This window comes from Salmo trutta, chromosome 1 (assembly GCF_901001165.1).
Source record: "Salmo trutta chromosome 1, fSalTru1.1, whole genome shotgun sequence".
Taxonomy (NCBI): Eukaryota; Metazoa; Chordata; class Actinopteri; order Salmoniformes; family Salmonidae; genus Salmo; species Salmo trutta.
This window is the reverse complement of record NC_042957.1, coordinates 12,365,277-12,381,447: the sequence shown is the minus strand read 5'-3', so window position 1 is coordinate 12,381,447 and position 16,171 is coordinate 12,365,277. Positions and strand designations below refer to the sequence as shown.

General features: G+C 41.0%; 1 protein-coding gene across 3 annotated transcripts in view; it reads right to left on the bottom strand.

The window, feature by feature from the left end:
• LOC115162797 (phospholipase B1, membrane-associated) overlaps window positions 1-16,171 on the bottom strand; it is a 33,545-nt gene that overhangs the window by 14,910 nt on the left and 2,464 nt on the right. Inside the window, exons 1-25 of one of the 3 annotated variants that reach the window (XM_029714246.1) lie at window positions 13,334-13,539; window positions 12,382-12,435; window positions 11,708-11,771; window positions 11,311-11,345; window positions 8,502-8,583; window positions 8,364-8,415; window positions 8,184-8,261; window positions 7,998-8,063; window positions 7,849-7,907; window positions 7,482-7,557; window positions 6,479-6,589; window positions 6,192-6,257; window positions 6,001-6,072; window positions 4,742-4,816; window positions 4,555-4,615; window positions 4,288-4,346; window positions 4,024-4,103; window positions 3,824-3,867; window positions 2,316-2,424; window positions 2,085-2,136; window positions 1,353-1,433; window positions 1,141-1,206; window positions 869-975; window positions 407-488; window positions 183-287 (exon numbers count right to left, since the gene is read on the bottom strand). In XM_029714246.1, the coding sequence (XP_029570106.1) occupies window positions 183-287; window positions 407-488; window positions 869-975; window positions 1,141-1,206; window positions 1,353-1,433; window positions 2,085-2,136; window positions 2,316-2,424; window positions 3,824-3,867; window positions 4,024-4,103; window positions 4,288-4,346; window positions 4,555-4,615; window positions 4,742-4,816; window positions 6,001-6,072; window positions 6,192-6,257; window positions 6,479-6,589; window positions 7,482-7,557; window positions 7,849-7,907; window positions 7,998-8,063; window positions 8,184-8,261; window positions 8,364-8,415; window positions 8,502-8,583; window positions 11,311-11,345; window positions 11,708-11,771; window positions 12,382-12,435; window positions 13,334-13,382 (1,785 nt within the window). In that variant the 5' untranslated portion in view covers window positions 13,383-13,539. Of the gene's footprint in view, window positions 1-182; window positions 288-406; window positions 489-868; window positions 976-1,140; window positions 1,207-1,352; window positions 1,434-2,084; window positions 2,137-2,315; window positions 2,425-3,823; window positions 3,868-4,023; window positions 4,104-4,287; window positions 4,347-4,554; window positions 4,616-4,741; window positions 4,817-6,000; window positions 6,073-6,191; window positions 6,258-6,478; window positions 6,590-7,481; window positions 7,558-7,848; window positions 7,908-7,997; window positions 8,064-8,183; window positions 8,262-8,363; window positions 8,416-8,501; window positions 8,584-11,310; window positions 11,346-11,707; window positions 11,772-12,381; window positions 12,436-13,333; window positions 13,540-16,171 lie in introns of those variants that run through there. The other 2 variants (XM_029714326.1, XM_029714411.1) reach the window with 2 other exon arrangements.

Sequence of the window (16,171 nt, the reverse complement as noted above, 5' to 3'; positions counted from 1 at the left end):
GAGGGGACAGTTTGTGTGTGTGTGTGTGTGTGTGTGTGTGTGTGTGTGTGTGTGTGTGTGTGTGTGTGTATGTATGTGTGTGTGTGTATGGCACCATGAAAGGGCATTGGAATCACACAGATTGATCAGTTAATCTATTGTTGATTCACAGTCAAGAGGCGTGACAATGCAGTGTGCCTAACCTCTGTCTGGGGAACAATGATGTCTCGTAGGAAAGGCTGCAGGACCACCGTGAAGTTGTTATGAGTGTCGTACCGTCCTGACTCCACAAGCTCATGCAGTCCACGCTGAAAGAGGTTAGTTTGTTTTTGTTATTGGTAATTAATCATCACGCACTAGTATTTACCATAGAGTCAAGTATAATATTGTGGTCCCACATGCACTGCAGAATTAGTCTTTGCCATACCTGATAATCTCGGTTCAGACCATTGAGTTGACGAAGTGCTTCAGAACCCTCCTTTGGTGAGATGACACAGGGACACAGAATACTGAAGGAGAGACACAAGATCAGGTGTTATTGATCTTCATTTCAGAGATCAGGTGTTATTGATCTTCATTTCAGAGATCAGGTGTTATTGATCTTCATTTCAGAGATCAGGTGTTATTGATCTTCATTTCAGAGATCAGGTGTTATTGATTTAGATTTCAGAGATGTGTTATTGATTTAGATTTCAGAGATCCATTGGCACATTTCCCTGCATATGGCAAACATATGAAAGTGGTGGCTTGATGAGGAGGATTATAGATAGGCTGCATGTAGATTCAAAGTGTGCACTTGCACATTCCCCATCATGGATTTTACAATGGTGAAAACTCCTGCCAGCAAATGCTCTAGTTAGATTCTCCACCTGCAGGGACGGACACTTACTTGACAAGCCAGGTAGGGCACTTGAGATCTGCATTTAAGTCTGTGTGCATCTGTCTCAGGACAGGGATGTAGAGTGGCTCCACCAGATTGACCAGGGCTCTAGGGACCTTGGGGGGGGGGGGGGACAGAGAGAGAGTCAGAACGTTTTTAAAATTGAAGAAAGTAATTGAAAACAGAGGAAAGATTGTGCTATCTGATCTGATCTATAAATGTAAGAAGGTGGAAAAGGGACAAATTCAGAGAAAAAACAGTGACACGCCTACAGCTCCTACCTGTTTATGAAGGTAATCCAGAGACTCACGAATGTGTCGCACATAGTTCTCAGTGGAGTAAAACAGCTGTGGGACAATGACAGGTAGTGACAGTCAGAGCAATGGAACATGCACATCCAGTACAGTATCACTGCAGACAGAGTTGTTAGAGGTCACGATACAGAATGGTGTCGCATTGTATTGTAACGTATACACATCGTATTGGTACTCACAGAGCTGTAGCAGTAGTCACACATGTCATTGCCTCCAATGAACAAAGTGATCACTTTCCAGTCTTCTTGGAAATTAACTAGCTGTGTAAGAGGACATGTTCAGATAATATGAACTTGTGTATTATATCAATCTATGTGTGGTAGACAGTGGTGTTAAGTACTTAAGTACAAATACTTTAAAGTACTACTTAAGTCGTTTTTTGGGGTATCTGTACTTTACTTGACTATTTATTTAACTTTTATTTCACTACATTCCTAAAGAAAATAATGTGCTTTTTACTCTATACATTTTGCCTGACACCCAAAATTACTCATTACAATGTTGAATGCTTAGGAGGACAGGAAAATGGTCCAATTCATGCACTTATCAAGAGAACGTGATCATCCCAACTACCTCTGATCTGACAGACTCACGAAACACAAATGCATTGTTTGTAAATCATGTTTGAGTGTTGCAATGTACCCCTGGGTATCCGTAAATTTAAAAAACAAGAAAATGTATTTATACTTTTACTTTTGCTTTCGATACTTAAGTATATTTTAGTAATTACATTTACTTTTGAAGTATATTTAGAACCAAATACTTTTACTTTTACTCAAGTAGTATTTTACTGGGTGACTTTCACTTTTACTTGAGTACATTTCTATTAAGGTATGTATACTTTTACTCAAGTATGACAATCGGGTACTTTTTCCACCAAGATTCAAATATAATTCAGGATAGTCTCTAACCGAGTCATTCTTCATCCTGGCAACCAATGCTCGCACTTGTTCTGGTATGTCTCTTCAAAACAAACACAGACAATCCAACATCACCATTCAGCAAATAAAAACAAAAAACTATTCAGTATAAAACCTATTCAGTACATATTCTGTAAAAACCTATTCAGTAAAACATAGTCAATCAGTGAGATAGGTATGTCTGGATAGAAAATGATCAAATTGACGGGTGATGAGACTTACTTGGCTTTTGCCCCCGCCACAGCCTGGTTGAGGAAGGCCTGAGGGGTGTGCTCTTTGCCTTTGCCCACTGAGAAGCCGGTCAGGGAGGGGTTAAACTCACGCAGGATATCTGAGCAGCAACACAAAAGAAAACGACACATCAGTCCAACCTGGACACATTGATCTGGGTAGCCCACATTGAACCACCAAAACCAGAAGCCATGGACTACAGGCAACATCCGCACTGAGATAAAGGGTAGAGCTGCCGCTTTCAAGGAGCGGAACTCTAACCCGGAAGCCTATAAGAAATCCCGCTATGCCCTCCGACGAACCATCAAACAGGCTGACTAAGATCAAATTGTATTCCACCGGCTCTGACGCTCGTCCCGATGTGGCAGGGCTTGCAAACTATTACAGACTACAAAGCACAGCCACGAGCTGCCCAGTGACATGAACCTACTAGACGAGCTAAATTACTTCTATGTTCGCTTCGAGGCAAGTAACACTGAAACATGCATGAGAGCACCAGCCGTTCCGGACGACTATGTGATCACGCTCTCCGTAGCCGATGTAAATAAGACCTTTTAACAGGTCAACATTCACAAGGCCGCAGGGCCAGACGGATTACCAGGGCGTGTACTCCGAGCATGTGCTGACCAACTGGCAAGTGTCTTCACTGACATTTTCAACCTGTCCCTGACTGAGTTTGTAATACCAACATGTTTCAAGCAGACCACCATAGTCCCTGTGCCCAAGAACACTAAGGAAACCTGCCTAAATGACTACCGACCCATAGCACTCACGTCTGTAGCCATGAAGTGCTTTGAAAGGATGGTCAGAGGAAGTCCATAAAAATTGTCCAAGACTCCAGCCACCCTAGTCATAGACTGTTCTCTCTGCTACCGCACGGCAAGCGGTACCGGAACGCCAAGTCGAGGTCCAAAAGGCTTCTTAACAGCTTCTACCACCAAGCCATAAGACTCCTGAACAGCTAATCAAAGGGCTACCCAGACCCCTCTTTTACGCTGCTGCTACTCTCTGTTTATAATCTATGCATAGTCACTTTACCTACATGTACAGTACATATTAACACAATTACCTCAACTAACCGGGCCCCCGCACATTGACTCTGTACCGGTTCCCCCCGTATATAGCCTCGCTTGTTATTTTAATGCTGCTGTTTAATTATTTGTTACTTTTATTTTTTTAAATGTACTTAACACTTATTTTTTTTATTTTTTTTAACTTCTTAAAAGCATGTTTGGTTAAGGGCTTGTAAGTAAGCATTTCACTATAAGATCTACACCTGTTGTATTCGGCGCATGTGACAAATAAAATGGGATTTGATTTGAAAATGATACACATAGGAGAACGGTATTTTTCTTACTTAATGTACATGTGTAAATGTAAATTCCAGCATTTTATCAATATTTTGGCTACATTTTGGTAGCATTTTGGCAACAATTTGGCTACATGAGCAGCCTGATAACTAAAACAAGATGACAGCGTTAAAAGAAAAGGAGACTCACTGGGAAGAGTGGTGACAGTGGTGAGGTTCTCGTCTCCACCGACACTGAGAAACACAAAGACAGAATATAGACTGGTTAGGGATGCCAACCATATAGATTAGTGTTCACCTCTCCCAGGTGACACACAGCACAGAAAGATGAACTGACATTGACACTCCACTCTGTACTATTGTTTAATAACAGGGGTGATAAGGACCCACCTCCATGATAAACCCCGGTACTGCGTAGTAACATCCAGTAAGTTGTTAACACTGGATCCCGATCCGACACCGTTGCCCGCCTGCCGACCAGTCAAAGAGAGTGTTATAGAGATAGCAATAACATGAGTTTAATAATACAGATAGAAATCGCATGTGATAAGTGACAGCCCTACAACTGGGTAATGTAGATTAGCTCACAGTATATAAAGTAACTCAATCATGTACTACTACAGATAAAAGGTAAACAAGGAGTAGGTGACTTACTGTCAGAGAGTCTCCCACTGCAGCTACGACTTTGATGTCGCCAGGCCGAAGAGCGTGAACTGTGAACGCATAGAAGATGGATCAGGTGATGAAAATGGCGTAAGGCAAACTTTATCCAGGTAGCCCTATCAGAAACCTGCTGACACCTACCTGTCCTTTCTCGAAAAGTTTAATGTTCCATAACTCAGTAAGATCAGGGTACACTGCCTCTTTTTCAACAAATAACTCTAAAAGCTGTATACTGTATATTGAGAGGATTCATCTTACCTGAGGTGGGTGGGGAGTTGGAAGGGCTATGGTCCTCGCAGGGCATATGAGTGCCCATGATCTGATGACAAGACACAAAGAGAACATCCAGAGTCATTACCATGTATAATGTGTACACAGACACCACAATGTGCAGGGCCCGGCAGTACATCAGCCGTGATCAACAGGCCTGACAACAATAACTCACAGGGTCGAGAAGAGGAGAGAGCTCATTGGTGTGATCTGAGGGAGAGTTCCTCTCTGTTCTCAAGAAAGGCCGGTCCTATGGGAGAGAGGGGGGAGAGAGAAAGAGTGTGACAGAAAGAGATAGAGACAGAGAGAAGGACAGATGAATGTATAGAGGGTGGAAGATGAGGATCAGAAGGGTTAAATCATATCATTGAATGGGTGGTTCGAGCCCTGAATGCTGATTGGCTGACTGCTGTGTTATATCAGACGGGTATGACAAAACATGTATTTTTACTGCTCTAATTACGTATGTAAACAGTTTATAATAGCAATAAGGCACCCCGGGGGTTGGTGATATATGGCCAATATACCACGGCTAAGGGCTGTGTCCAGGCACTCCGCGTAGCGCCTAAGAACAGCCCTTAGCCGTGGTATATTGGCCAAATACCACACCCCCTCGGCCTTATTGCTTAATCATACTATATTGTGTGTTGAGACGTTCATCTAGAGTAACTCGCTGTAATGGGAATATTTAAGATGAATAAAGTTCCTATTTAATTTAGAGTGATCAACACAATGTTTAGCATATTTGGAATTTCTGTAATACACATACTTGCCAGGGTTCTATTTGTAAAACTCAAGGTGCAGGTTGATGGTCATTAGACTTGTTATGGATTATTGTCATATCTGATGATAGTGGTTGACGCCAGACTGGAGGTACAAGGACCAAGGAGACACTGATTATTCAGTGTTGTATCGATGGCATTCTATGAACACTTTATGATTCTGTAGCAGCTGACAAAGTCACTGTCTCTCAGGCTGGTGTTCATAGAACATCAGATTTGGATACAAAGGGCCTGTCTCCAAGAGGCCAGTTAGACATTTTCTCTGCATGCATCTCCCTGTTACAACGTGTAATAAACCGGATAGATTTTTGATTGACTTGACCAATGACTGATCTCCTTTTTGTTCACCTGGAAATTCCTATTACACTCAGGTTTACACTCATATACTGTATGTACATTCTATTCTATTAATCCCACAAATGTACTGTACGTGACCGATTTCGGGACTGGGTTCAAATAGTATTTGTTTTCTTTCAAATACCTTAGCTGCAGTTCATTGAGCTTGTCTGGTCCAATGGAACCAATGTATCCTCCCCAAGTGCAAACCCCGCTCATCTGGTAGTCCAGACAGGCCCAGTTAAACGCTGAAAGTATTTGAAAGAAAAACAACCCCAGGTCAGGTATGTGTTGGAGGCTTGTCGCACTCTCTCACCTCACTGGGGCATGGCACCGAGATGATCATATCATTGTTCTCCATGTTCTGCTGGCCTATGGTGGGCTGCAGCTGAAAAACAGAATAAAAAAAAACAGAGTAAATTCTCCATTGTTTGCCTCGACTAGGACTGAGAGCAGAGACAATGCCACAGTGTGTTAGCAGCATCGGTAGTATATGGTGTGACTCACCAAGTTGGCCCACATCTGTACGGCTAGTTTGTCTGTGTGTAATGCACCCGCTCTGGGGGCAGCGCTCTGTACATAGATGAACATTTGTGTTACACACACACACACACACACACACACACACACACACACACACACACACACACACACACACACACACACACACACACACACACACACACACACACACACACACACACACCAATAACAATTCAGCTCTGCATCACACAGTGAGAGAGTCACATTAATGTATAAAAAATTGGGGGAAGCTTCAATGGCTTGTCACTCACTATAAAGGAGGCTGGGTCTGCTGTGATGAAGGGGACATCCTGCAGTAGGACGGTGAAGTCATCTTTGTTGCTGTACCACTGCTTCTCCACCAGGTGTCTGTCAAGGGACTCCTACTGACCACCGTGAAAAAGAGTTAGTAAAGAATTAACTATATACAATACACCTATTTAACTGAAATGTTGGTCCACTAAATCCACAGCAAGGAGAGATGAGTGTGCAACTTTATTTTTCACTTGTATAGTCCCCTGTACTACAACCTCTTCTGTTCATATGTTGTTTGTTCTATTTTGCAGTATGTCCTGTAAGGAGTTTTTATGATACCATTTGTTTTGGTTGAAATCAGACAATAAAATGCAATCTAATCTTATCTTATCTTATTTATATGGGGACAACAATATAAACAGGACATAGGTCAGGGATCTTCAACTAGATTCAGCCGCGGGACGATTTTTTTATAAGAGGATGGTCGGTGGGCCAGAACATCGTTACAAATCATTTGTAGACTGCAATTTGATCGCAAGAATCACAAACAGATATAATATTTGACAAAAACATGATCATTTCAATCCTTGCTTACATTTGTATATGATCACGTGTCTCTCTATTATGTGTGGGAATACTTTGGAACAGATTTCCAAAATCAAATTAACTGGTAGGTTTTTTTTGTCCATCAATTGGGGGGGGGGATAAAACCACAGTGGGGCCAAATTCGGCCCACGGGCCGCCAGTTGGGGAACCCTGACATAGATGTTGGGGAGATAGGGGAGATCACATTGATGTAAGTTATTGATGTTAGACATTGATAATGTAAAACATAGATGTAAGACATTGATGGTGTAAGACATTGATGATGTAAAACATAGACGTAAGAAATTGACGGTGTAAGAAATTGACGGTGTAAGACATTGACGGTGTAAGACATTGATGGTGTAAGACATTGATGATGTAAGACTGATGATGTAAAACATAGATGTAAGACATTGACGACGCAAGACATTGAACCTGCAGGACTTGAGTGAGCATGGCCCTCAGCAGTCTGAGCTCCCATTCATGTCTTTCCTCCATACATTGACACATCCTGTCAATAGACATAAGCAATCAAACCAAACATCTACCAGCTAGTCACTATAGATTCACAGAATCGTTTAAAAACCCAGAAAATCAAATCTAATTATATTCGTTATGTACACAGTTTACAGCAGGTATAAAAGGTGCAGTGAAATGCTTGTGTGCTAGCACCCTCAACATAACAGTACAATAATCAATATAATTATTGCATCGCAATCAGTCAAATAAAATACAAATAATAAACTCAGGGAATGAGTGCACTGACTGATTAAGAAGATATGCTATTGGTGGAGAGTATCACCTGTTCTGATGAACATATTCTCCATCCCACACTGCAACATTGACAATGGTCTGCTTCAACTGCAAATACATGATGAACAAGCTTAATAATCACCTAAATTCATGTGCTGTAGCATCGCTACGAGTGTCACACAAGTGTCCAAAACGCACCTGTGACTGCAGCACCTGCAGAGCAAGATCCACCTCCTGGACAGCAGCTGTGACAGTCTCGCTGAGCTGCATAGTCACAAACACACAACACTCACTCAAAGGAACGCAGCTAATAACACTGTAGTGTCATGAAATGCAGACCTTCACTTAAATCCAGACGTGTGAGGTGAGTGTTTGGCTAATGACCTGGTCATGACATAAACAGAGCTCATCCACCTGGACGAATAGCATCACCAGCTTCCAGTCTGTGTCTAGACCAACGGCCTATTAGAGAGAAGTACAAGACACAATCAGAGATGAAAACCAGTACAGGGAGGCTGTTAGGACAATGTGTTGGGTTATGTAGAAGGAGATATACTAGAATACCTGGTTCCTCCTGAGGGTGAGGGACAGTTCCATTGCCTGCTCCACAAGAGCTCTGCAAATGAATGAAACATTGTCTGAAATACCATTTTTTTCTTTCTTTCATGCTCTCACTGGGAGCTGAGTGTAGCTGTGGTTTACCTGTGCTGTGAGGATTCAGAATACAGGTTTGTCTGACCAGGAAGACTACTGGTCATTGCAGGGTTAAACATGGTCAGCAGCTCTGAAGAGACAGAGAGAGGGGAGGAAGTTGCTTGATTATTAGTGAAATCAACATTGTCATATGCACATATCTTGGCACTTTAGTATGGGCTGAAAAAAAACACTATTAGAAATGGCTAACAGGTCTTTACTATCAACTAACTCTGACACACAGGTAGAGTTAGTTGGTTCCTTATACAATACAATAAATGGATACACATGCAATCTGTTTGATCAGACAAGTATGGCATCTAGGGCTTTCTTGGTACTAACATATAGTAAGTACCATGTGAATTGAGAGTACAGTATAATGCTCTATCGCTTTCATCTTTATTAATGTCCTTTTTCTATTGTGTGAGAGGTACAATAGTCTTTATCCCTCCCGTTGAAATGCTTTCTCTGGAAATTGTTGGCAGCAAAGTTGCAATTTGGTGATTCTATCTTGGCTTATTGTTAGTGGTATCAGGGTTGGTCCTGATATCAGACCAATAACGATATCACACAGTAGTGGGAGGTTAACTCTTTTAAAACCAATTATTCTCAATGATACTAATTGATACTGCAGTAATCTACAATAACCTACTAGACATGGAAGAGTGTTTAATAGTTACAGTAAGTTATATAAGAGCAGGCCTGACACTCGCATTATCTCAAGTAGGTAACTGAAATGATTTCATTTCCCTCCAAATGTACCCTCTTTTCAATGATTTTATCCTTTTCAAGCAAAACCTTATCTTAAAAAATAGTTAAAAAGCCTAAATTATGTCTGGTCATAGATTATCTGGATGAAATAAATAAACGTTCTACTTACAGTTGAAGTCGGAAGTTTACATACACTTAGGTTGGAGTCATTAAAACTCGTTTTTCAACCACTCCACAAATTTCTTGTTAACAAACTATAGTTTTGGCAAGTCGGTTAGGACATCTACTTTGTGCACGACACAAGTCATTTTTCCAACAATTGTTTACGGACAGATTATTTCATTTATAATTCATTGTATCACAATTCCAGTGGGTCAGAAGTTTACATACACTAAATTGACTGTGCCTTTAAACAGCTTGGAAAATTCCAGAAAATGTCATGGCTTTAGAAGCTTCTGATAGGCTAATTGACATTATTTGAGTCAATTGGAGGTGTACCTGTGGATGTATTTCAAGGCCTATCTTCAAACGCAGTGCCTCTTTGCTTGACATCATGGGAAAATCAAAAGAAACCAGCCAAGACATCAGAAAAACAACTGTAGACCTCCACAAGTCTACAGTAGTACGCAAGTATAAACACAATGGGACCACGCAGCCGTCATACCGCTCAGGAAGGAAACGCATTCTGTCTCCTAGAGATGAATGTACTTTGGTGCGAAAAGTGCAAATCAATCCCCGAACAGCAGCAAAAGACCTTGTGAAGATGCTGGAGGAAACAGGTACAAAAGTATCTATATCCACAGTAAAACGAGTCCTATATCGACATCATCCGAAAGGCCGCTCAGCAAGGAAGAAGCCACTGCTTTAAAACCGCCATAAAAAAGCCAGACTATGGTTTTCAACTGCACATGGGGACAAAGATCATACTTTTTGGAGAAATGTCCTCTGGTCTGATGAAACAAAAATAGAACTGTTTGGCCATAATGACCATTGTTATGTTTGGAGGAAAAAGGGGGATGCTTGCAAGCTGAAGAACACCATCCCAACCGTGAAGCATGCGGGTGGCAGCATCATGTTGTGGGGTTGCTTTGCTGCAGGAGGGACTGGTGCACTTCACAAAATAGATGGCTTCATGAGGATGGAAAAATTATGTGGATATATTGAAGCAACATCAGTCAGGAAGTTAAAGCTTGGTTGCAAATGGGTCTTCCAAATGGACAATGACCCCAAGCATACTTCCAAAGTTGTGGCAAAATGGCTTAAGGACAACAAAGTCAAGGTATTGGAGTGGCCACCACAAAGCCCTGACCTCAATCCTTTAGAAAATTTGTGGGCAGAACTGAAAAAGCGTGTAAGAGCAAGGAGGCCTACAAACCAGACTCAGTTCTACCAGGAGGAATGGGCCAGGAGGAATGGGCCAAAATTCACCAAACTTATTGTGGGAAACTTGTGGAAGGCTACCTGAAACGTTTGACCCAAGTTTCAATTGTTTAAGGCAATGCTACCAAATACTAATTGAGTGTATGTAAACTTCTGACCCACTGGGAATGTGATGAAAGAAATAAAAGCTGAAATAAATCATTCTCTCTACTATTATTCTAACATTTCACATTCTTAAAATGAAGTGGTGATCCTAACTGACCTAAGACAGGGAATTTTTACTAGGATTAAATGTCAGGAAATGTGGAAAAACTGAGTTTAAATGTATTTGGCTAAAGGTGTATGTAAACTTCTGACTTCAACTGTATATATACACATGATGAGTGTCAGATTGCAAAGGGAGGAAATTTGGCACGGGAAGGAGGAGGATCTGTCAGCAGACCAACATGTCTTATCAATCAGTCATATCTCTTATCAACCAATCTTATCAACCAATCAAAGTGTGTTTTATTGAGATTTTATTTGACAGAGACTGTCATTTTAGTGCTTAAGGTCACAGGAAATTGACAACGTGGTTGCTTTAGAATTTGTCAGCTATTTGTGTGTGTACTTGTGTGCGTGTCTGTGTCTGTCTGCGTTAATAGCCTGCGTTTGTTGTCTTCTGGTTCCGATAACTGATTTGATACATCAAGGAGCCCCTCAAACCCCCCAAGAATAGCAGGCTTACCATGAAGTCTCAATAACACTCTGGACAGCTCACTGCTTCAGGGAGAGAGAAAAACAGAAGTCTGGAAAACCTTTCTGTGTTCACATTGAATCATCCCTAGTGACACCTGGTATTATTTTTTTATTTAACCTTTATTTAACTAGGCAAGTTAGTTAAGAACAAATTCTTATTTACAATGACAGCCTACCCCGACCAAACCTGGACAACACTGGGCCAATTGTACGCCGCGCTATGGGACTCCAAATCACGGCCGGGTGTGATACAATCTGGATTCGAACCAGGGACTGTAGTGACGCTTCTTGCACTGAGATGCAGTGCCTTAGACCGCTGCACAACTTGGGAGCCCTGGTAGTATCCCCTTATCTATCAAGGTTAGAGAAATGGATGTGTTGCTTACCTTTGTGTGTGGGGCAGTCCAATGGCCGAGAGCACAACCACATCTGAGGGTCTGACACTGTGAGCTGGAGAGAAAGGAGTTAAATTAGGAGACCGCTAAAGACCGCATTGGTTGATCGTTCAGAACAGTCAACTCAACTCAAAAAGGACTTAAGAGACTGAAGATAGATCTCTCTATTCTAGGTGTCCAGATATAGAGCTGAGTGAACCCAGACAGATCTCTATATTCTAGGGGGCCAGACAGAGCTGAATGAACCCAGAAAGAGCTCTATATTCTAGGTGTCCAGATATAGAGCTGAGTGAACCCAGACAGATCTCTATATTCTAGGTGTCCAGATATAGAGCTGAGTGAACCCAGACAGATCTCTATACTCTAGGTGTCCAGATATAGAGCTGAGTGAACCCAGACAGATCTCTATATTCTAGGTGTCCAGATATAGAGCTGAGTGAACCCAGACAGATCTCTATACTCTAGGTGTCCAGATATAGAGCTGAGTGAACCCAGACAGATCTCTATATTCTAGGTGGCCAGATATAGAACTGAATGAACCCAGATAGATCAGGCCGGCTACAAGACCAGATCATATGGCTCTTAGATCAGTTAAGACGTACTTTACATCCTCAGCAGGCAAGCCATTGTATATCACTAATGACTGATTGTTAGTGAACACTCACCTGAGGACGGAAGGGTCTCGGAGAGAGAGGTGTGGGTGCAAGGCATTGCAGAGGCTGGGAATAACAGAGGAGACATTACAGGTCACATACTATAGAGCAGGGTTCCACAATTATGAATGAATTCTCAAAAATTATTAAAACATTTTGCTCAGAAAACTTGGGGGACCAAATAAAGTCACCTGTGGGGCCGAATTTGGCCCGAGGCAACTTCATTTGGTCCCCCAAGTTTTCTGAGCAAAATGTTTCAATAATTTTTGTTGTTGGACATAAAAGACTGGAAAATCACCATCAAATCTGCTCAAAGTGATTAAAATAAGTATTCCCACACTTAAATAGAAAGACATATGTGATCGTATCCCAATGTAATCAAAGTTTGAAATTATTCTGTTTTTGTCAAATACAATATCCGTTTTGGATTCTAGCGGTCAATTTGCAGTGTACAAATGATTTATAACTATGTTTCTGCCCCTCGACCATCCGCTCAAGGAAAAATCGCCACACGGCTGAATGTAATTGGGGATCCCTGCTTTAGAGATTAATAAAGTATCTATTTCTTCTCTCTCCATGTTACAAATACTGCCACAATGCATTCACGAATATGGGTTTAACACTGTAGTTTTTCAAAAATTTGCTCGATGAGTGTTATCTTCTTAGAAAAGAGATACAGTTTTTAACAGAACACATTCAACAGGAATCCTCCCCTATGATGTTGCCATACAGCAGAAACAAGAGAGTTCATTGCCCCCTATGATGTTGCCATACAGAAGAAACAAGAGAGTTCATTGCCCCCTATGATGTACAGGAATACAACTTGACTCTACTTGCAAATGTTCTTCAATATCATTCCTGCAAACCTAAGACAAAAATAGACTGATATTCTTCACTTTACCCAGTTACTTTTATATGTAAAATAATCCGATCATCTGAATAGGCTATAGAAGTGCATAGAAACCTGTTGCCGTGGGGAACCCCAGCAAAGCTATAACCAGTAATGGAAGCATCCTTCATCTGTCAAAGTTTGTCCTCATATAGCCACCAGTTGTCTTCTGTCGGTCTGTCTTTCTGTTTGTCTGTCTGTCTATTTGTCTAACAGCTCCGTTGTCTATTACTGTCTTGCTTTCCTCTACCTTGCTGTTTGATGTGATTTACAGATATACCTGTCCATGGTAAATCACACACATCATGTATATGCATAGTGGGAGGGGTTGGGCTCACGTTCAAGGGAATGGATGGAAGAAAATGAAAGCATGGACGAGAGAGAGAGGGGAGATAAAAGATGGGGGTTGCTTTTATGTTTGAGATTTAATCACTGCACTACCTTTCATAAAACTGATTGAAAATCATTGTTAACAACATATCATACCATGTGACGAGCCAATATTGGGGGTTAGGCTAAATATATAACTGGGGTGAGTTACTTCTTGGTATTGTGAGAAAGTGTGTTTTGTGACATAATGTATCACCTAGAAAAGTTGAGTTGGCACAGCACCAGCAGAGAGGGATGGAATTTGTAAGAGTTGAGGCTCAATTCAATAAATTCTGCATTTTGATATTTATACACTAGCTCTTTTCCCCATGGTCAAATAAAATCAAATGCTTGGAATACATACTGGTAAAGCCTACAACAGTAACTACTACCAGTTAGATTCCCCTCACAGGTATGCTTTCAGTGCTCACAATAAGAAGTGTGTCTACTCGGGTAGTAGTTTGAAAACAAAGACAATGCGTAACCATTGGTGTGCCCCATTTTTACATGAACAATTTCCAATATCATTTTTTGTATTATTATTTTTTACTTCAGAGCATCCTATTTGTATTTATCCATCTATTCTACACCTTTACCTGCTTTGACAATGGTTTTATACAATAGATGCAAATCACAATCTTGTATTATGCGTTGTGTAACATTTTAAATGCAATCTCTTCAGGAAAAGCTTCCTTGGTAATAGATTGCTAGTGATTGCTAGTGATATAACTAACAGAGATATTTGAAATACGTGATATCCTTGACTTCCTGCTACAAGGACAGGGAGCTTAACCTATAATGACTACCTGTTACAAAACATACTGTATTTCAAACTGTATGAAAATAAATCTGTAAATAAGAATTTGTATTAATTCCTGGATTATGAGTGCAGGCTGGCTGATGAAATAGCTACACTACATGACCAAAAGTATGTGGACACCTGCTCATTGAACATCTCATTCCAAAATCATGGGTATTAGTAAGGAGTTGGTCCCCCCTTTGCTGCTATAACAGCCTCCACTCTTCTGGGAAGGCTTTCCACTAGATGTTGGAACATTGCTGCGGGGACTTGCTTCCATTCAGCCACAAAAACATTAGTGAGGTCAGGCACTGATGTTGGGCGATTAGGCCTGGCTCGAAGTCGGCGTTCCAATTCATCCCAAAGGTGTTCGTTGTGGTTCAGGTCAGAGCTCTGCGCAGGCCAGTCAAGTTCTTCCACCCTGATCTCAACAAACCCTTTCTGTATGGAACTCGCTTTGTGCACAGGGGAATTGTAATGCTGAAACAGGAAAGGGCCTTCTCCAAACTGTTGCCACAAAGTTGGAAGCACAGAATCCTCTAGAATGCTATTGCATGCTGTAGCATTAAGATTTCCATTTACTGGAACTAATGTGCCTAGACCGAACCATGAAAAACACCTCCACCAAACTTTACAGTTGCCACTATGCATTCGAGCAGGTAGCGACAAACCCGGATTCATCCATTCACTCCAGAGAATGGGCTTCCACTCCACTTCCACTGTTTATGGAGATTGCATGGCTGAAATAGCTGGATTCACAAATTTGAAGGGGTGTCCACATACACTATATATACAAAAGTATCGTGCACGAGCAATTTAAAGAGCATGGTTTCATAGTTTCATCATAAATGGGTAATATGAATGGGTAACCATTTGATGGTGATATGAATGTATGCACATTTAATTTCTTTATAGATTGTCCTCAGGGCACATCTCTTGGACAGCCATATGCGCCTGATGTTTCATAACAGTGTGTCATTAAATTGCTTGATAATTTATCTTCATGATCAGTCTCTATTGATTACAGAGGTGAGGGACTGCCAGAAGGAAAGGTGAGGGAGATATATTATACTTGATTACAATATGTATATAACCTGTTATCTGTTTCTTCTATCAAAAAGATTAACAGATTACTGAACTGAAATGTATGAAATTGCTTGACTGGACTGTACAATCATGCACCACAACAACTGAGATCCAGTCCATTATGTTTCTTGATTCACCGTACTGTAAATGTAATGTAGATCTAAAATCCTGTTTATGTATTTATGTTAATAGTCTTTATGATAATAGTTTGGAGTTGAAGTTGGAGGACAGTGTGAGTGGAGGTTGTTCTTGTATAGAGTACCACAGTATGAGTCATAATACCCATATAACCTAGTGGTCAAACAAGTAAATGGTTCCAATCGTTTTTCTAACATTAATTTTTCCCATAGGGGATTATAGAAACACTTAAAATAAGGGCTGTTTCGCATAGGCTTACCATGGCGTGGCGTTTTGATAACCGTGTAAATCTCTCTAGGACAAGGTGACTTTAATCAATATATTTGACTATATTTACCCCACCCCGCCCAGTAAGGAAGTGATAATTAGCTGCTAATGTGGCTATCATAAAGAACTACAAATGCCATGATGATCTGGACGAGACTGCTGAATCGAGACAAGGGTAAGAATCTCTGGATTAACTATCTAATGTTAGCTAAATTTAGTAATTAATAAATTGGCACAATTTCTTGTGCAAGTTT